Raw genomic sequence first — 22249 nt, forward strand, 5'->3', positions numbered from 1 at the left:
TTTGTTATGAAATAGAAAACTTTTAATGTGCACTCCCCACCTCCAGTTCTTGTAGCTCTTCAACATTGATAGAACTAGCAAATGCATGGGGCAGGCCAGCAAAACACTGCACAGCTTCTTACAGGCTGTAAGGCATGTTAAAACTACATCTCTATTCAACTATAATAAAACTTATTTATTGACTCTACAGGAAGTTTTAAACCAATTAAACACCAGCAGGAATTTTGTGTTTAGTAAAACAAGGCTGGCACTAGGGTGTTACTGTCTGTAGGGCTCTGAATGAGGAGGACACACGGAGCGGTGGTGGCATCTAGTGGCAAGCGGATGCTACTGCAGGTAACGGGGTTGTAGCGCCCATTCCTGGAAAACCAACTTCAGTTGTCACCAACTCAAGGCCTTCCTGCAGCTAGGATGTAATTCAGATATCTCGATCTCCAGCAAGGTAACGGGAAGCACCATTTTAAAATGAACCCCAAAGAAGTGATGTATAGGGTCCTTCCAACACTTAACTGCTGTGCACTTGAGTTTTTGCACAGTGTCAACAGCCTGAGGTGGCAGTTTCACCCCCTCCCCAGCCCTGTGAGGGTGCATGAATCCTGCCTAGTGTTAGGAACTGATATGATCCCTGCCCTGCCACCACAGCTCTGCTAGGGTACCTTCGTCCTGGCCTGTGGCCTCCCCATATTATGGGCCGATGGAGCACACTGTTAGCCCGGGGTTGGCCGCACGTTTGAATTGCTAGCTTCACCCCTCATACAGTAAGGGGTAATAGCGCGAAAACATGCGGCCACCCCCCCCCCCCCAAAAAAACAAAACAAACTAATAGTGCCTGCAACATGCGAATGCATGTTGCAGGCACTATTAGTTATTCCTGCGCGATCCAGAAAGCACATTTTACTTTCAAAAATTAATGCCTGCCCAAAGGCTGGCGTTAATTTCTGCCGGCACTGGGGAAGTGTACAGAAAAGCAAAAAAACCCCAACTGCTTTTCTGTACACCCTCTGACTTAATATCACAGCGATATTAAGTCGGAGGCCCCAAAATTAAAAAAAAAAAAAAAAGTTTAAAATTGGCCCACGGGTCAGAAGACGGACGCTCAATTATGCCAGCGTCCGTTTTCCGAACCCATGGCTGTCAGTGGGTTTGAGAACCGATGCTGGCAAAATTGAGCATCGGCTGTCCGCAGGTTTTCCTGTATCGGCCTGTTAGTTAGTTGTTTCAGGGTGTGCTGTCAGAAGATTGCAAATTACATAACGCATGGTATTTCAGTTAACTATAATGACCCTGCCGTTTCAGTAGCAAAGCCTAGAGTTGCCATTACATTGCTTGGTCTCACTTTTTTTTTGTGGATGGTGAAGAAGCTTCCTAATGCATGCCATGATCGTTGGAGGGTGCAAACAGCGCACTGAAGCCCCGATCAGCAAGCAGAGAGGCAGTTGGGAAGTGAAACAGAAAAAGTTGAACGTTGTTGTAGTTTCTTTTCTTTCTTAATAACTGGATAGGGAGCTTCAGTCCATGGTCGTGAAATCCCGCTGGCAGGTTCATCCCATGCTAACTCGTTGGCGCTCATGCTCGAGACATTCTGTTTATGCCGGTGATGGAAGGGCGTGAGAGGAGCTGGCTCTGCCTTGGTTAGCGATGAGTACATTCTGTCCACCCTCACCTCAGATTTAGTTCATAATGAAAAGGACTATGAGAGTTACACTGATTGCACTGTTATAGGTTTATATGTGCGCTTGATATTGCAGTAGAAACTAGAAAGCAAAACTAACATGCCAATGCTTTGTTGCCACTGCCATCTGGGTTATACTTAAAGTATGACTTTTTGCTCGACCTTTAAGTTACTTTTTTGTAAACATTTTTTTTATAACTAAAGGAGTCCATTTTCAAAGAAGTTAGGTGTCTCCTTTGGAAACCGACTAGGACCAAGTGCTTAAGTTTAGGAACCTACTAAGTGAACTGGGTCGGGTCAGGGGAAAAGAGCAAGGCACCTTCATGTAGGTGAATAAAAGTGTAGGCCCAGAGCCTTTTCATCCCAAAACTTGAGGCATCTAAGTTCAACTGAAAATTCACTTTAACTTTCAGCATTTAAAACAGAGGCTCCTAGGTCAGGCATTCAGCTTTCTTTCAATATCTGCCTCTTAAAACCTAATTTGAACTTTACAATAGCAAACCAGGAAAGCTGCAGGTAATAGAAAACTTGGCTAAAAGTTCAAGTGCTCCATTTTGATTGGGAAAAACTTATACAAAAACTGCCGTTTAGTGGACAGTAGTTTAAAAAACTGAAGGGGTCGATTTTCATGGATGCGCCGATTTTATAACATGCGCGTGCCAGCATGTGCATGTTATACAATCTGATGGCTGCACGCATGTGCGGGCAGTGCGCTCTCGGGGGGAGAATTTTCGCTAAATACGCGCGGTGATGCAATCGGGCCTCCCCCAGGTCCCTCCCAGTCCGCTCCAGTTAAGGAGCGGACTGGGAGGGAACTTCCCTAGCCCCCTACCTACACTTCCTCCCTCTTCCCCTCTCCCTAAACCTAACTTTCCCAAAATTTTTTCTTTTATTACTTACTACTCCTGTGGAGCAGCAATAATCTCCGCACGCTGGCCGGCCGCCGGCCCCTATGGAGGGCACTGGCACCTGTGCGCAAGGCCAGGCCACCCACATATACCTTGGTATTTGCACGCATGGGCCTTTGAAAAACCAAATAAAAAAATCTCAAATTGCAATTCTAATTATCATAATTCATGTAGGTACAAACACTGATTTCATTGCACTCGTGTTTTTACCCAAGAGGTCTCCAAATAAAGCAATATGTACTAATCCCTTAAAAACTCTAGTTTGATTTCTCCCTCAGAACAGACTATGACAGCAGATAAGTACAATTAGGCCCATCTATTCCTGATGCAATGCCACAGTAGACCTCTATCCTATCTCATGTTGTTAACAAGGGAGCCTGTCCTTATCTTGGGCTTTCTTGAATTCTCAAACTGTTTTTGAATCTACCACCTCCACTGGGAGGTCATTTCATGCATCTACCACCCTTTCCATGAAGAAATATTTTCTGAAGTTGCTCCCGAATCTGTCCCCTTGGAAGCTCACACATGACTTTAAGGTTTTTTTACATTTACTTTTTTTTTTTTTTTTTAATTGAATTCTCAATGACAAAAGTGTACATCAGTGCACCACCACAAGGTCCTAAACAGGACAAAAGTAAAAGCATTGAAATACAGGAATAAAACATTCTTGCCAATGATTTCTACCTTTTCAGGAATTTGAATGATTCCATCATATCTTCCCGTTTCTCCTCCTCTAGGGTGTTCATATTCTGGTCCTCAATTCTCATTTCATATGGCTTCCAGCAGAGACCATGAACCATCTTGACGGTGTCTCCTTGGACCACCTCCAGCCTATAGCCTTTCGGACACTTTATTCTAGGCGAGGTCCAGTGACTTGCTTAGGGGCATTATCAGTCCGTATCTTCTCCCTGTGCACTCTAGCATCCTGGCTACCCCAATTTGCTATCTTGAGATTACTGGACATGTTCACCTCAAGATACGTTTCCTGCTTGGTGCATATCAGTTTTTTTTACTTCCATCCCCACTTCACGTTGTATTTCCATTATCCAAATTCATGATTCTGCACCTGAATCTTCCTTCAGAGCTTTCTTACATGCTTCTCATTTTATCTTCTCCCTTACGGGTGTCCATTCTGTTGCAGATTATAGTGTCATCTGCAAAAAAAAAGCAAACTCCTAACCTCTCCACAAAGGCGTTGGCAACAAAATTGAACAGAACTGGCCCCAAGACAGATAGCCAAGGCACTTCACCAATTGCTTTTTTTTTCCATCCCATTTGCCACTGCCCTCTGTCTAGTCCTGTCCACCATCGTGGGGCTCTAAACCTGCAGCTCACCTTGGTTTATGAGCCTTGTCTGTGGAACAGCAACAAAATCGTTGCTGAAACTCAAGTGATTCCCATCTCTAGCACCAGCCCTTGATCTAACTCTTAATAACCTTACCACTCTGTGCTTCACTTTATAATGCAGTCTGTTGGTTCCTTCAGTACTAGCATTTATTTTCAATGAAGCTTTCTGGTGTTCTAGGTTGACCAACCTTGTGATGCCAACATACCAAATATGAATTAAAAAAAATAAATCTCAATTTTATAGTATTTGAAATAGCAAGATGTGGATATAAAATGCTACAAAAATAAGTGTCCATACATAAAAAGACAGGAGTTTCAGAAGTATTTATTTGAAAATTTATTGAAAAATGCAATAAAAGAAGTAAAATACTTGAACACATACATTTCTATGGAAGTCCATCACTCTCTCAACTTAAACTACAAAAGTCCAAAATGGATCCAGGTGTTTACTGTACCTTGATCCCCTAAAAAGATTTTGTTTTAAATTTTTGTTGTTGCATTATATAATTTTGGTAAATAAAAAAATGTAAACATCTATTCTATACAATTCACAACATATTTTAAAAAATTACAATGTTCCTTCATATTTTAAACTAATACATTTGAAATTGTTTGTAGAAAATAAGTTAGAGCTCAGACACCCTTTCCCCTCCCTTTAAAATTAATTTAGTAACCTGCAGCCTCATGTAAATTTAAGATTGTGTCACCCTAGTGATTAAGTTATTACGCTTAGAGAACCCTTTGAGGGATCATTTTCCTTATTTAAGAAGTGTATGCTAGGGGGTCCCCTTGCTCTTTAACAACAAAAAAAAAAAATAAATACGGCTGATTGGAACATCCCAAAGTGATTAAAAAATGCCACTTGTTTTCAATGTTTCTGGCAATATTGGTCAGAGAAATATGATGCCTAGGGAAGAGTCTGGTCATAGTGCACAGAAAAATCAGCCGCTGTCATAAGATGCACATTCTGCATGTAATGTCCTTTGACCTAATGGAACCAGCTAGATGCTCTGGAAAATAAAATAAAATTGGATGGTATTACACTAATTTCTTCGGAGAGTATGGGAATATCAAGTCTCATTCACTTAGAAAATATGCTACCCCACCCCGAGAATGAGAACACAACTTTTAACTGAAATTACGTCCTTAGCTACGCAGAGCATGCAACGTTCTGCACTCTGACGTCAGGCAGCCTTCTGGGAATGAACAGAAAAGTGTTAAAAAAGCAATTATACTGTACAAAAGCTGAGCTAAATGAAGTGCACTCAAATATTTTAATATCTGGATGGAATACCGATGTTAAAATAGCACTGCTTCCAGGGACGAACTGGATCCAAAAGGAGTATTATCAATGTAGTAAGTGGTGGATGTATCACCATCCACGTGGAGCCTGTTATTGGATAGTAGTGATACGTTTAAACGATCAATAAATTGTAAGCATTAGTGGAAGTACTTAAATCTATTACAGGATCAATATCTGAGGATGCAGGCACCAACCAATACAGCACAAACTAAAAGTGAAATCCTATGGTGCCTGAAGCTAGGAGGGATTCATTCTTCCTCCAGACTAGTCCTCAGCATGGGACACCATCACCTCAGCTGTATTTCTGCAAAAGCCTTCAGCGAAAAATGGCTCTCATCAGGCTGTGCTTTGCCACTCCCCCCCTGCCCGGGTATGACTTTCACTTTCATATATTGCTGAAACGTACAGGATGCAATCAGTGGGAAAGTACATCCAGCTGCATGATTACCTGTTTCTGCAGACAGGCGATGCCAGAATGCATCGGGGAAAAAAAAAGAAACAATACGAGGTACTAATATGGGGGCCGATGAAAATAAGGTGCCCTCGGCAAAACCTCAGAGTTTTGCCTGTAATGTGTGCATTTTTTGAGTGTACACTTTAATGCAGTGGCAGCAAAGAGTTTTGTGCTCAAAAATTGTGCGCACAACACAGGGACGGTAACTTTTAAACAGCCGTGTGGGCGCACATGTACATGCGAATGGACGTGGCCATTTTACAACTTACGTCCATATGTGTGTGCATGATATAAAATCAGCTGTACGCACGTCCGGGATTGCAATTTTATATGGACACGCGCATGAGAGTGTAAATGCCGGCTCTACCATGTAAGTGGGGGGATTGTATTAGATGTGCATGCTGACAATTACCAGCGTCCCCGGTCCATTCCCAGTTTGCCCAGGTAAAGGATAGGACTTCCTAACCACCCTAGACAATATATTTCCCTTTTAGCCCCAATTCTTAAAACCCCCACTAACTAGCCTTGGTTTGTTTGTTGCAATACTTACATGCCAGCCATAGCAGAAGTAAAGTTAAGCAGTAGGGGAACCCGGCGCGCGCTTGTGCGTGTAAATTCGTGCGCGCTTGTGCGTGTTACAGACCTGGACTGCCCATGTCCCACACAGACTCCACCCCCTTTTTTGCATTTGTGTACCAGGAGATATGCACGTACTCAGGTGCCTCTTAAAATCCGCGCAGCCTGCGTCGGCCCGAGATACTTGCGTATCTCCTGGCTTTGGCACGGGTAGGGCTTTTAAAATTCACCTGTGGGTGATTCAGTTAGCACCCGCACATGGAAGTGCCACGCAGATGAAGAAATTAACCATTATCCTCCCCACCCCATGCAGAGGGGTGCGCTGGCTTAACTCAGGGTATCTTAGCGCTGAAAACGTTACTGCTGGTCAGAGATGGAGTAAAGTTTCCAGTGCTCCCATGTGGGCACTTGTGAAACCATTAAGGATGGGTGGGTGCATTGGTCAGTAAGAGTTTCACAATAACCCCATACCTGGTCCTGCATTACTTCTTATACAAATTACTGGGCTTGCCATGAGGGGTTTCTTCTTGTCTATTCCCGCCCTCCACTATAATGCCCAATTACTTTAATAACTAAAACATTTAAATCTTGGTACACCATAGCCTTTGATCAATGAGTGCTTTGCGTGTGTACCTTATAGCTTGCAGGCTGGTTCTGCTTGACTCCCCAGTGTACACTGGCTCTTGCTTCTGGCTTTAGTTTGCTTTCACCTTCCTCTCCCCATGCAGCCTCTGCCCTCCCTCTTCAGACAGTTGGTATGTCCTGACATTTATCATCCTGAATGCAGAGTTCCTTGGGCTTGCACTCTGGGTAACTGATACAGAGCACTGTACTAGTGTAACAAGGAAAGCAGGAACTCAACAGATGTAAAATAGGCCACTTGGTCTTTATCTGGCATTCTCTCTCTCTCTCATCTGCTAATTTTTTGTGGGCTGTGTTGCTAAGGATATATCCCAGCTGCCAGCCATAGAAGCTTGACCACATGTAGGATCTCTCCTTATCCAAGTCAGTTTTTATCTTACTCTGTGCATCTACTATCCTGGGTCAACAAAGCATACACATTCCCATATTTAATCCAACACCCAGCATTGCAGATATCTAAACCAATGGTTCTCAACCAGTGTGTCGGGTGTCACCAAAATAGCAAGCCTTTGCTTTCTATAAAAGCCACATGTGCTTGCTGCTTGAGGAGAGTGCAGAGTAGGAGCTGGTACTTAAAAATTCCTCATCATTGTTCCCTGTTGCTGCTTTTCCCTTAACCATGGCAATCACTACCACCATCAGTCCAAGCTAGAAATGTTGCAGGCATGCTGTATCCTGCCCCTGCCTTCCTGCACCCCCTCCCCTCCCATACACACACTCCAAGCTTCTTGGAGTTTCAGTTTTTCTCTGTGTGCTTGTTTATAATTTATGGTCTTTTATTCTGTATTAGATAAGTCCGCCTGCATTCTGGATGCTTGACAGAGGTGAGGGATTCTGCTAACTAGGACGTAGATTCTGTGTAGGGATCTAGAGCAGTCTGGCTTGCTTTGTTTCTCCAGTAGTAAGTGTACTGTGTTCTATATTTGCAATCTTGCTTTTTCATAGGTAAGGTTGCTGTTATGGTATGGCAGGTATGCTGTATAATTTCTAAATGTCTTTTTATCAGGTTTTCACATTATTTCACAAAGTGGCTGTCAGGGAAGGGATTCTGACGTACTATTACTGAGGGGGGTATCAGAATTTGAATATATTTTTGTATAGAGAGTTGAAAGGGGAAATTTTCTGACTCCAGGAGAGGTCAGAACTCCCTGAGGTTAACAGTGAATGCATGAGAGTTTGTCTGTATCGAAAAGCTGTGTGCTACATATGCATATCAGTCCCAGATTTCTCACTGATGCAATAAACAAAGATTAAAATGTTTGTGAATAAAACATTTAATAATGATATTTTATAAGCAGTTATTGAAATTAAAGAATATTTTATCTTTCTCCTGCATTATTTTCAACAATAAAATATTTAGGATTATTTTTATTTTTAGTATAGCTGTTAAATGGAGTGTGCAATGCGTCATGCACATGATTATCATCTGTCAGGTGTGTCATGATGGAAAAAAGGTTGAGAACCATTGATCTAAATGGCTACCAAAACTAGCAAGACAACTGTCCTAACATCTAGCCACTTGTGTAACTGTGGCCTTGCTTGATGGTCTCAAGCCACCAGTGACCTGCTGGGGAATTATAGCCTGATACCCTGAGGCATTTAGTAGATCCAGCCTGGGCTCTGTTTTCTCCCTATCACCTCTCCCCTTGCATCCACTCTTGAAGGTATAAAGGGTGGGTTGTTTGCAATACTGTAACTAAAATACCTTCTAGTGCTTTTACCTCTTTCATGTATTGTCTGCAATGCTTCATACGAGTTTGTCAAAATTACCTATTTTGGGGTCCTTATACTAGGATTCAATCAATTTTCTCTCTATGGTTTATCCCACATTTGACATTATGGAACCTAGAACTTATAGGATGTATCTCACATTTTGTCATCATATTTTGAGAATAAAATAACCACACAACATGTCCACTCAAAATAGAGTAATCATAGTACTAGCTGACAGCAAAATTATCTCCACCTCCAACGTTTGTTACTACCACGCTCCTCTGTATCTAAAAGTTTCCTGTGATTCTTCTGATCATGCCTCTTATCAAAGAATTTCCTTTTCTATGGAAAGTGTTACCTTCTCATATCCCCGCCCTCCTCTTTTCTCCAGCAAATGTAATTTTGAGTGATTTATGCCTCACCGGCCTTCTGCCATTTTAGCTGTTCCTCTCTGAACCATGCCCTCAATGTCCTCTTACAAAGATACAGCCTCCCGCACAGGACAGTACTTAAGAAGGCGCCTTCCTAGTGAACTATATAACGGCAATAGCACTTTTTTTTTCCTGCTGCTGCTTCTACTTGTGTGATCAGTTTTCCCAACTGCATTATTACATTGACTATTTACATCTCCTCCTTGTCTGACAGGTTACACTAGTTCCTGTGATTACTGTATGCTGCTCTTGGTTCTTGTTGCATGCCATTACCTTTAGACATCTAAGCACCATTTACACATCGCTAATCTGGCAATAGCTTCTGCTACTGGGGTTGAGGGAGCCACAATGCTTAAGAGGATTTTTAAACTCCTTAATATTTAAACCTAAAAGCTTGGTCCCTAAAGTGAAGAAAGATTGTTCCTGAAACAGAAAGGGACAGATTTACTAATGCACGAGCCATAACCCCAGTGCATGCAAAATCCCCTTGTACTGTCTACCCTGAGAAGCACAAAACTAGGGCTGTGCATTTTTCCATTTGATTCAGTAGTTTAAGCATGTTACTTTTTTTTGTGTGTGTAAAATAGCATCTAAACACAAAGTTTATCAAATGAGCAGAGGGGAAAAATAGCACACCCTACAGAGTTACTGAAATTGGTTTTGTGATTTAATAAAAAGTTTGCATGTCTGGGTTTTCCAGCTTTATTCCCCTCTACATTTGCACTATAAAGGTAATTAAACTGGGCTTGGATTTAAAGTCAGATTAAAGGTTGATATCTTGAAATGGCAGGTTGTGTTGGGTACGCAGAGCAGGGATCTATTTGCATTCCTTTTCTGTCCCCCCCACAGAAAATGTGAATGTTGATTCACCTTTGTTTTTTATATAGCTGAGCTATATTTTGAACATGCCTTTCCTCCATATAGGTAATAATCCCCTTTCTTTAGCTCCTTAGTAGCATTTTACATTAGGGGGGGGGGGAATCACCCTAGGTTAACTCTGCTCTGCTTCTGGCAGAAAGCAAACCCTAGACTCGGGTGTGACCATGAAAACCCTGAATTGGCCAGGGTAAAGGGTTAATGTGAGGTTTAGGCATATATAAAAGGTTACTAGTGAGGCTCAAGATTTGTTAGGACTTGACTGATCTTCTGCAAATCTCAGAACAATTTTTTATAGCTTTTTTTTTGGTTTTTTAAAGACCTGCTCCCAGTATAGTTAGTCTTTAAAAATCAGGCATGTGTTTCCTTTAGTACTATCCAGAAATTCCTTCTTGAATATCTTTTCACTCCAGGAAACAAAGCTTTCTGCAGCAGTAGTGGAAGATTTAATCAAAGGAAAACTACACTTATACTCCACAAAACACAAAACCTAGCTTTCAAATAATGTTTTTAAATAGATTTTATATTATTACAGAAGTATGATTTTTTTTCCCCTATGATACCTAATATATTGGGAAAGATTCTATTTTAAAATATAATTACAATGTTAAAGACACACAGATACGTGATACTTCAGGAAAGGGATGCATTTCAGAGGCTACAAATGATTTAAAAGAAGTGGCAGGAGTGAAGGTATTGTGTGCCACAGAGCCAGAAACTAGGGTGGACGTCACACAGCCTCTTTTAAAACTGGTTCTGAAGAACTAAAAATCAGATGGAAAAATAGCAAAGAAGAATTAAGTACACGGCCTCTTCCTCTTTTCTCCCCCCCAAAAAAAGTGTTAGTGACCCGTGTACTATTCAGAAACTGCTGCCGCTTGTTGGAATGTTAGAGACAGGAGGAAGTCAAGGCCGTCACAGTTCTACTACAACGCTTTAAAAATTTACTGTAGAAAAAGATGAGTGAGAACACTTTTATATATACAGTCCCTTAATCTATTGTCTGCACATGTGGAAAAAGAGACAATTGTCCATGTCCTACAAAAAAAAAAAAAATACATTGGCTGAATGTTCATCACATTAGAATTGGCTGCGACCTCAGTCTCTTAATCCTCTGTAGGCTTGAAGCTGTATATTAGATCCGGGGCAAACTCTCACATCTACCTACTACTGTTGGTAAAACATTGTGCAGGTACTGACCTGCCCTGCCATCAGCAAAAAAAAAAAAAAAAATGAGGTGAAGAAAAAACCCAGCTGGTTTTGCATCCTCTTCCTTCCAGCATTTTGCATTATTGGAGATTCATGGAGTTAGTGAAAGGTGCCACTTTTGTATTCAACACACGATGAAGGAAATGGAAAAACTACATTCAGAAAGCAACCTACACTCTCCCCAGAAAAAGCCAAAAAATTAACCTCGGGCTGTGGCCATGGATGTGTAACAAAGCAAAACAGCTGATTAAAAAAAAAAGTCAACAAAGTGAAAAGTACTGTTTGGCATTCTGTATCTTAACCTAAAAACACATTGATCCAGCGTATGGAAGGGACTTCTTAATGCTGCAAAACACAACTCTTTAAAAAAAAAAAAGAAAAACGAATTGAGATGAATGTTCAGTTTGCAGAAGATCCTTGAAATCAGGACCCTGCATTCCAGGGAGCTGAGTCCTCGAGTTTGCTGGTGTTTCTGATGGTTGTCTTTACTTAAAAAAATTTTTCCTAGAAAAATATAAAATAAACTAAGGGTTACCAACTAGTAATGGTATACAGCACGTGTCAATTTCATCTAAAATGGAAACCTCACTTCACCTTCTTAATTGTATTTCCTCTTATCTTAGATTTTCATACATTTAACACATTTAAAGCAGTTTAACATTATAAGTACACTAACATTTTAACTCATTTTTTAAACCGTGTGAGACGCAAAAAGTCTTTTTTTTTGTTAAAGCGCAATTCGTACCTCGATGTCTAAAGGTGCAATGGAAGTCCTTTTTAAAAAATCAAGTTCCAAGACAGGTCCAGTCTTGCTAACAGAACCTCATACAAGATTCCTCACTGAGAGTTGTTAAATCCTTTCGCCATAACACAATAAATTCCTCTTGTATAATATTGTTAAATAAACTGGTTTAAATGTGTTAAAAAATGCTGTATGAAAATCTAAGATAAGAGGAAATACAATTATTAAGAAGGTGAAGTGGAGTTTCTTTTTGGTGTTTCTTCAGAATTACCTCACGGGCCATGTATTCTGTTTCAGTTTCACCTAACCCATCAGACTTTTTTTTTTTTTTTTACTATTTTGATGGCATAGCTGCGTTGTAGTTCTATTACCTTTCATACCCAGTCTTTTGAGCATGAAAAGCTGGCTATGCTAGTTGACAGAGGTGTGCACTCACTGCTATCAAAGCACTTGGTGAAGACATGTGGGGCCGAGGCCAGGCTGAATGGCAATACCTTGTACTGGAAGTGACTGTCGCCTACCAGGAATCGTAGGTACTTCCGGTGACTGGGAAAGATTCCTATTGGGCATAGGCGTCCTTTAGGTTGAGGGAGCAAAGCCAGTCCTCTCTTTGCAGGAGGGGAATCAGGGTGCCCAGCGAGACCATCTTGAACTTTTCTCTTTGCAAATGTTTGTTCAAGGCCCTCAGGTCTAAGATGGGGCATAACCCCACTGTTTTCTTTGGAATCAAGAAATATTTGGAGTAGAATCCTAGTCCCTGCTGACTTTGCGGAATGGAATCTATCACTCCCGCCATTAACAGGGCGGAGAGCTGTCCAAAAAGCCTCCTGATGTGCGATCAGGCCCTACGATGAACAAGGGGCAGAGTCTGCCAGGACACTCAAAATTTAACAGATACCCTCGATGGATGATTGACAGGACTTACTGGTTCGATGTGATCTGTGGCCATCGGCTCTGGAAGGGCTGTAGCCAACCTCTGACCGGGGGCACAGGTACAGGGCTTATGCTCCCTTGGGACCAGTCAAAACCCTGTGGCGGGGCTTTGCTGGGGAACCGGCTGAGGTCTGGGAGTCCGCTGCTGTCGAAAGCGGCCCCAAGAATTACCTCGAGGCACATGTGTACACAAGGCTGGAGGACATTATTTCCTCTGGTGATAAAAAGACCTTCTGCTGCCCAGACGTGAGGACTTCTGGACAGAGAACGGAGGGTCTGAAGTGCTGGCGGAGAGATGGTGGTCTTTCAGCTGAGCCACAGCATCCCGCACCTTGTCTCCAAACAAGTTCTCCCCAGTACAGGGCAGGTCTGTAAGCTTATCATGGACTTCCGGTCGGAGGTCTGATGCTCAGAGCCATGCCAACCTAGAGACCCCAATGCCCGCTGCCGCCACCTGAGCCACAGTCTCAAAGACATCATAGGTGGAACGCAACTCATGTTTTCTGCACTCCAAGCCCTGTTGGGCAACGGCCAGGAGGGCTTCCTGCTGTTGCTGGGGGAGGTGTTCGGCTACCTTCAGGATATGCTTCCAGAGGTTGCGAGTAGGAGGCAATGTGAGCGATCAACATTGCGCCCTGATACTCCTTACTACCCAGAACATCTGCAGCCCGGTGTTCCCACCCTGGAGACGCCGAAGTGTGGGTATGGGAGCGTTTAGCTTTCTTGATTGTGGCGCCTTTCAAATCCTAAGGCCGGCTGGACCAGGTAGAATGCATCTGCCTATAGCTCACTAGCAGTACTGAGACTGGGTGATCCATATCCTGAGGAGCAACTCCTTAAAGATATCATGGATGGAGATAGCAAGCACCTCCTTTGGGGCATCTACAAACTGGAGAACCTCCAGCATCTTGTGACGGGTGTCCTCCTCCGCCAGAAGCTGGAAGGGAATGGACTTAGCCATGGCCTGCACAAAGCCCGCAAAGGTCAGATGCTCCGGCAGGGATCTACTCCTCTCATCCGGAGAAGATGGATCCAAGGGGAGGTCTTGAGTCTTGTGAATAAGGCTTCCAGGTATCATCCCCCCAGGGATCATATGGGGCTTCTTTCTCACTGAAGTCCGCTAGGGCACCCCAAGGAGGGCCCCTGCCTGAGACCCCTGGCCTCGGGACTAAATGCACCGACAGCACTTAGGGTACAGACTGAACTGGGGCAACTGATGGCCTCGAGGGCACAGAGGGACTAGGAACTGGACTGGGCAAGCGTAGACAGTACCAGTGCCCCCGATGGTGCCCCCATCCTCCTCCTCCGAGGACACCATAATGGGGATGACCTGAGAGGGAGGAGGACTTGGCGGCCGCTAGGGCATCGCGATACCCCCGAATGCCAATAGCAGCTGCATGGGCAGGATGCCCAAGAGGACATCAAGTCACTCCAGCAGCAGCGGTAGATTCGCAGGGGCAGGCTCAAATACCGGGGGCACCGGCGGCTCGATGTTCTGAAAAGTGCTGAGCACTGCCTGTTGCAGTCTGTGGTCCAGCTCCTCCTGGAAGTCCACTGAAGCGAGGATAGAGGGAGGAGGAGCAGGACGAGACGTCACCGGAGCCTCCCCAGCACCGATGTTGGTGGGAAATGCCCAGGGCTCCCACATACGATGGGGGTCGATGCCTCTTCTTCTCAGGGTCACTTTGGGGGCAGCATGGTGCCCCGAGCACGGCACCGTGCGATGATGGTGATCAGTGCTGATGCTTCTGAGATTTCCCACTGTGCTCAGCCCGGTCTTTCCCTGGTGCCGAGGACAGAGATGATCATGAGGTCCTGGAGCGCAACGTCACCGAAGGCGGCCCATCTCCGGTCCTGCGCTCACGCGAGGACACTGGAGGGGGAGTGGACAGTGATGGAAGCAGCTCCATTGGTTCCCCACGGTCTTTGGGATAAAGCCAAGCTAAAAGAGACTTGGGGGTTGTTTGGTCACAAAGATGACACTCCTGGATGTCGTGCAGAGGATGCAGATCTCCTGTGGATCCGTGATAGACATGGCTCGAGGAAACTGGTGGCATCAGTGAAAACCCGACTATGCCATGAAAAAGCCGGCGAGTGGTTGATGACTGGCAGATACCGAGAACGGCAGAGTCAGGAATCAACTGCAAATAAGGTACACAAAACTTACCATGCTGCCCTGAAGCACAGACGGGAAAAGGGGGACCCAGTGCAGAAAAATACAGAGAAAAAAAAAACACTAAAAAGAGCACAGCTCCAAAAACCTGTGAGGCTACAGCTCCGTGGAAAAGAAGAGACTGAAGGGGGACCTTGCATGGATCCGTGGATAATGGCGTGCTGGGCATGCTCAGTGTGCCTAGTCAGAGGTCTACAAACTTTCTGTGCCAGGCTCCATCTGATGATGTCACCCATGTGTGAGGACTACCATGCTGCTTGTCCTAGGAGAAAATTAGTTTTCACTCAATGCCAGAGGATGTGATTAAGGCAACTAGTGTAGCTGGGTTTAAAAAAAGGTTTGGATAAGATCCTAGAGGAGAAGTCCATAAACTGCTATTAATCAATAGGGAATAGCTACTGCTTGTTGCCAGCATCAGTAGCATGGGATCTGTTTAATGTTTGGGTACTTGCCAGGTACTTGAGACTTGGATTGGCCACTGTTGGAGACAGGATACTGGGCTTGATGGACCCTTGGTCTGACCCAATATGGCCTCTCTTATGCTCTTATGACCAAAGAACAAAAACGTTTGATTATGATTCACTGGCGGTTGCTAAAATGGCTCTAGATGAGAAAGATTAAATATTATTGCCCTAAGTAAACCTTTGCTGATTTTCTCAGAGCAAATTAGAGTTTTAATGCCGGCCTGTAGAAAATGTTGCCATTGGGTCCAGGATTACCATCACAAAAGTCACTCTGAAGCACACTTGAATAGGCTCAGGGCTGATGGGGGGACGGAGAAGCGTAAGGTATACCCCCTCTCTTTTCAAGCCCTCCAAATCTCTCCATCATGTTAGTGCCCCATCTTTATTTTACGGTTGCCTTTTGGAAGGGCGAATACTACATTTGAAAAATAAATCATCCATATTTTGCTCTTTCACTCTTCCCTTCATCTGCTGAGTTTTCTTCCTCTTTTCTCACTCACTTTACCTTTTAGCCTTACACCTTCCTGTCTCATATGTTTGCCCTTTTAAGTTCCGCCTCTCCCTGCCCTCCAATTTCCCATCTTTCAGGACTCATCCCCTCTAAGCTTCCTCACATCCCATCCGTTTCCCCCCACTTACATTTTAGCTGCTTTTCTCTGTACACGAGCCACAAAAATGAGAGCAGCCGAGAAGCCGGTATCACAGAGTAATATGCGCCTGGTCCCCACAGTCGCTCCTTCCCCCTCCTCCCTTGTGCGGGTTTGTCTTTAGACAGAAAGCACGTGCGGGCAAAAAGGGGCAGCGAGCACATAAGATACCAGTGCCGGTGGCATGGGAGGGCGATACATACTAGTTACAAAAATATAATCAGCCCCAGCAGCAGCAGCAGAACAACAGTAGTGCAGCTCATCCACCTCCCTTAGAAGAACAGAGAACCAGTCCTGCTGCTCAGAGTGAGAAACTTTCAGTAACAGTGGTAAGGAGGATCATCATATGCTGGGTTACTGCTAATCCATCTTTCAGTTCTCCGTGACGTCCAGCTAGGAAGACTTGCTCTCAAGCTGACTGGATGCCAGGGAAAAGTTGTTCTTTTAAAAATTTAGGGCAAGGATACTATTAGTTCAAATCTTGAGACTGGGAAAGTGATGATGTCCGAGTGCTGCAGTGAGTGTGATCAGATCTTACAGAGCCTCATTCAACAAGCGGAGCAGGAACACTGAATCAATGAATAAAAAAAAAAGAACAGCTTCTGCCCTTTAATGAAGATATGTTTTTGGACATGTGACCTGCCAAGGGCCCTATTTTATTAGGGATGTGCCTTTGTTTCTTCCGTCTCCTGGGGTTTGCGCGTACCTCGCCAACTTTCTAATACACGCAATTTGCATTTTTAATAATGAGATACATGCATGCCATCCATTCTCCTGCATGTGCTAGAAAGTTGGCGAGGTACGCGCGTACTATCAAAGAGGCTGAAACAAACGCACATCCCTAAGTAAGCGCGTAGCTCACCAGCTTTCTGATACAGGTGAAAAAACGGATATTATGCACATAACTCATTATTAAAACTACACACATAATATCCGTTTTTACGCGTGTCCTAGAAAGTCGGCAAGATGCATGCATCCCCACCGAAACGGAAGAAATGAATGCACATCCCTACTATTTACTTCTCCCCGAGATAAAATCCTTATTAAAAAGAACCCTTCCTAAGTGTAATCCTTATCGTCTCTAGTACATACTATTGCTTTCTGAACCTATGGTAGGGCCTGCAAGAGGTTCCTGTGGTTCTTTTCATATTGTTAAGCAGTAGCGAATGGACTGCCTTAAGAGCTCAAATAATGAAAATTTTAACACGAGAATGAGGGCAGTAGTTAGTACAGTGGATCTGAAAAAAGGAGAACCAGTGTATTAATCATGAAGTTAATCAATTAACTCCTGCTTAACTGAAGGTTTTGTTAGAACAGGCTCTTGCTGAGATGCCATAAAAACATGAAAAAGTTAAAATCAGCATTAGGTGTAGCGAGCCACCAATTGAAGACGTGAAAGTTAGGCCGGGATTCCATTTGATTACCTCATGCCTGCTACTCTTCGGCAATCTCTGTCTCTTGGTGTAGCACCACCTTTGTCACTGACATGTCTGGGTGCTGCTCCTTCACTTCTTTAATTGCCTGAACTAGAACCTGTGACAAAGAAAACCCAATGAGAACCAGAAGGGATCTGTAAATTATGAATTACCATGTTACACCTCTCCTCCTCCTTCCACCCTCCCCAACAAACATTTTCCAATGCACCTCAAGAAAGCTCGGTATGTTTTGCATTATGATAGATTTGTAAATTCCGAGCGGAAGCTGGCTCAGGTTCACCTGGAAGCTGTATTCTTCTCTGACCCACTTAGATGACATCTGGACCCCAACTCCGCTTTTCATTTCAGTGATCAGGAAGATTTCCCCCACTGCCTTATCACAGTACATGACAACATTTCACTGCTGCTAAATCCACACCATTTTCTTTTTTTGAAGTTTGGGTTGCGTGCGAGTGTGTGTGTGAGAGAGAGAAAGGGAATGTGTGTATATATGAGGGTGAGAGACCTTATGTGTAGGGGAGAACATGTGTGTGTGGTATGTGAGAAAGAACGAAAATAAAAAGAAGTTTGTGAACAACAATCCCTTTCGCCACCCCTTCAGGGCAAGTGTTCATCAAAGTTCCCAGGTATGGAGAACTGGCGGATTTCTATCCTTGTTAGTTTTAATCATTGGGTGTTTTCTTATGTGTCTGCTGTTTTGCAATATGTTTTTTAAATATGCATTTTTAATTATTGAAATTTATTCTGTTTGGTTTTACTCTTACTGGGAGGGTGTGTGTGTGTGTGTGTAAGATGTTAAAAAATGCATTTATTCACTCAAGTTTTTCAAGGAATTGGAGTAAAAGAACTGTTTAATTTTTGGCTTTGGCTGTGCAATAGTAGTCTGATATGCTTTAGTTCTTTTAATTTTATGAGACTGTTTTAAATGCTTGTCGAGTCTGATTTTGATGTAATGTACGTTTGCGATTTTTGTTTTTATGTATTTATATATATATGATTGTTTGATATGTAATCCACTGAGGATGGTGGACAAGCAGACTACGTTTTTAAATAAATACATAAATACATATAGCTCCATGTCCAAGGGAACAACCTGAGTCAGGCCTGGCTACTGGGATTAGTTCATTTTGGATCCCGGGCTATGTGGTCAAGCTACTCCTTTCTGAACAGAGCACTGTACATATCTACAGTCCCCGAATTCAAAAGAATATATTTTCATTTACAAATAAGGGTTTTTATGTTATCCTCATGAAGCAACTGTAGAAAAACTGTACACTGAGAGGCTCTGAATGATCTGCAATTCAAAGTTTTATGTATTCAGAACACCCCCTAACTCTCTCACCGAATCTAAACAATCATTTTACCTGATCATGGTCAATATCAGAATCTCCACTGATCACTATTCTTTTTTCAATTCGTGTTTCTGAAATGCCACCTTTCACAGTCTGCAATGAAAAGCACAAAACTCACATCTTTCAGCAAAGCCTCATTGACTAAGCTCCCCCACCACCACCCGACCCAGAATAGGGGAAAAAAAAGCCTTAGCAAATTAGACCCTAGGACACAGGAAAAAAAAAAAAAAAAAGAGAGACAGAAGATTCTAAAGGGGAAGGTTCTTAAATATTTCTCTACTTTGTATATTTTTGGCAATCTAAAATAGATCTCTTCTTCTTGGTATTCCCTACATTTTACTGCTGTTTTGAGTATCTCCTATAATATGCTTGGCTCCATTTCAGGCACACTTTCCATCATGGCACATAAATATTTTGATGCTTATGATGAGATTGCTATGAACAAAAGCTGTCAAAAGTAGGGATGTGCTTTTGGTACAACTGTTTTGGCGGGTACGTGTATACCTCACCGATTTTCTAGTACATGTGAAAAAAAATGGATATCATGTGCATTTTTAATGAGTTATGCGTATATCATCCATTTTTTCACATGCATTAGAAAGTCGGCGAGGTACGCACGAACCCGCCGAAACAGAAGAAATGAATGAACATCCCTAGTCAAAAGTAATATCAAGCTTTTAGCAGTATCAGAATATCCTTCAGCAGTGCAAATTGTCCTTTTCCACTAGGCAGCTATAGTTTCTAGGCTTCCAACTTTTTCAGTCATCAGTTACTGCACCAAAACCATGAGTACCTCCAACACTTTCTGTGCCCTTTTTACACTACTACATGCTTGCTCCCGCTCTCCGAAGCACGACATTGTCTGCAAAGCATCAGGGGTAATTGGGGCTGTTTTGATATTGACATGGCTGCCTCTTCTCCCTGGTCTCTTTTCATCAGAGCATGGAGTTTAATTTTGGGCCCTGTATTCTCAAAAGAATTATCAAAATGTTAGAAAAGGTAGCCAAGAAGGGTGCTTCCCTCATAAATGGGTCACAAGGGTCTACCTATCCCGAAAGACTGCTCAAGTTAGAAAAGGAGACGGTGGGGGAGGAGTTTTATTATGCTGCACGAATATGTTAATGAACATTACAGGATCCTTTTACCCCAGGAAACACGAACAAAATATGTGGGCAACCTCTGCTGAGAAGAAATAGATTTTATCACCTACAGAGAAAGGTATCCTTTACTCAGCATGGTGAAATTAAGGAACATTTCTCCAATGATTAAAACAAGGACTTCGAAAATAAAAGCAAGCAAGTTCTTGGGAGGAACTAAAGCATAGGATGATGCAGAACGATTCTGGGGAGAATCTAGGGGCTTCAGCAGATTCACTTTACATTCTGTTATTATGGCTGCCGGAATACCAATGTAGAAAACTAGGCCACTAGAAGCAGATTAGACTCATGAATCTAATTCTGCCCTCCTAGGTACTCTTGAAGACAGACTCCCCCTGCAGCTGCTGGAGCATCCAATTTGTGCCAAAAGGATCTGAGTGATGTTGGTATATTCTGCTCTGCTGTGGGAAGTGAGGGACTTGTGATACCACGACCTGCTCTGCCAGTGCTGTTCTAAAATTATGGCTTTTTAGAGGTAAATTAGTTCCAGACCCTGATGGGATCAAAAGCTTATTGCCCAGCTACATTGGGTAAGTCATACTGAATTTGGAGTTCTACTTTAAAACCAATTGATCCGCATGCAATTACGGGTAAGCTGAGGATATACAATTACTTTTTATAGGCATAGCTTTTATCCCATGCCACTCTTAATGAAACTGCAAGAAAGCTGAGGAATAGTGAAGCATGAAGTAGTGAGGGACAGAGAAGTAAACAGCAGAGGAAAGTAATATACCACCCCATGTCACCCTGGTGTATATATATATATATATACTGCCTTTTCATTACAGAATTCTATTGCAATATTTCACCTATTTTACAAAATCACTGAGTAATGGTATTTTTAAGGCTCTGGAATTTCATAGGATTTAGAGTTTCAACGTTCACAATATTCAGTGTTATATTTAAAATGAAAATTGTACAACTGAGCTAAAAAATGTCAAACTATAAATTCTAATTTTTTTTTATTGAGGATTAGCATACAAATGTTTCGGCCTGTACTAACATGTCAAATTAATGCCATCAAATCCTGCTTTATAATTTTTTTTCTCCTTAAGTTTACTAAGAGCTCTCTATCTAGTGCCCGGTCTTAATTTTCCACATGCAGCAGCAGATTAACCAACACTGTAATCTGGATACACATCTGTCTTTGTGATGCACATCAAGAATTCTGAGGGGCAACACAAATCCTGAGATCTATCCCATATTCTCACATTTTACAGAGCATAGTTTAAAAACTAAAATGTTTCCATGCTGTTGAGGTTTGCACCACACGGCAGAGCCGCGCTATGGGATGGGAAAAAAATCACCATTCTTTTCAATTAAACCCCTCACTATAACAACATAGTATTAGATGGCTCATAAGGATCAATTGGTCCACCTAGGCTGTCCAGTTCTTCCTGTCTGCACACTGCTGTAGGAGATATCATTTCTTTCCTAGGTCAGTTTTATTGTCTCCCTTCTTTGGTTATCCACCTTTCTGAGTACATGGCCCATACAAGTTCCCATACTTTAACCATCATCTGCTCTCCTCCAGAATATGCCTTTTACCTAAACTCCAAACCGTGTTCTTACTACTACTCTCTACAGCTGTTCCACGTGTGCTTCATTTCACTCATAGTATTAGCCTCCACCACTCTCTCTCTCTCTCTGTAAAGATGTATTTTGTCCAAGCTTCCTTCTCTCTAGCTTCCTATCATGATCCCCTGCCCTTAAATTTTTTTCTATAAAAATGTTGCACCTTCCTGTACTTTACTGAAGTTTGCTAAATGTTTATATTTCTATCATATTCCCCCTTTCTTTTAACCAGGCTGTGAAATAGAGCCTTTTCGGTAGTCAGTCCTATTTTATGGAATGCTCTGCATGATCCTTTAAGGCAAATACCTAGTAGAAAGGAGTTTAAAAAAGCATTGAAAACTCAGCTGTTTCAGGAAGCATTTAGGGATACTGAACCTCTTAGTCAGAGTAAGTAGCATTAGGTGAGTTGTTCTTAGATATAATTTTATTAATGACCAGTTGATAGTTAAATACCCTTATTTTACTTGTTTTAATTTCTGTTCTTTAAGTTTTTAAAACGTAATTGCCAATTTCTTTATTTTTATGTCACCTTATTTTTATGTTACTGATAATACCATATATTGTATTTTTATTCTTACTCTGTTGAAACTTTGTTTTATTATTTTATTCAGTTTATTTTATATTTAAACCCGATTATAA

At 42.5% G+C, this 22249-nt stretch overlaps 1 protein-coding gene across 11 annotated transcripts in view; it reads right to left on the reverse strand.

The window, feature by feature from the left end:
- Positions 1 to 3151: 3151 nt before the first annotated feature.
- Positions 3152 to 22249, reverse strand: part of EPB41 (erythrocyte membrane protein band 4.1) — a 210797-nt gene continuing 191699 nt past the window's right edge. For 10 of the 11 annotated variants that reach the window (XM_029571512.1, XM_029571511.1, XM_029571510.1 and 7 more), the window contains 3 exons: positions 18891 to 18971; positions 17515 to 17623; positions 4233 to 11635 (listed from right to left, as the gene is read on the reverse strand). In XM_029571512.1, the coding sequence (XP_029427372.1) occupies positions 17525 to 17623; positions 18891 to 18971 (180 nt within the window). In that variant the 3' untranslated portion in view covers positions 4233 to 11635; positions 17515 to 17524. Of the gene's footprint in view, positions 3735 to 4232; positions 11636 to 17514; positions 17624 to 18890; positions 18972 to 22249 lie in introns of those variants that run through there. The other variant, XM_029571504.1, reaches the window with a different exon arrangement.

This window comes from Rhinatrema bivittatum, chromosome 11 (genome assembly GCF_901001135.1).
Source record: "Rhinatrema bivittatum chromosome 11, aRhiBiv1.1, whole genome shotgun sequence".
NCBI classification, from domain to species: domain Eukaryota; kingdom Metazoa; phylum Chordata; class Amphibia; order Gymnophiona; family Rhinatrematidae; genus Rhinatrema; species Rhinatrema bivittatum.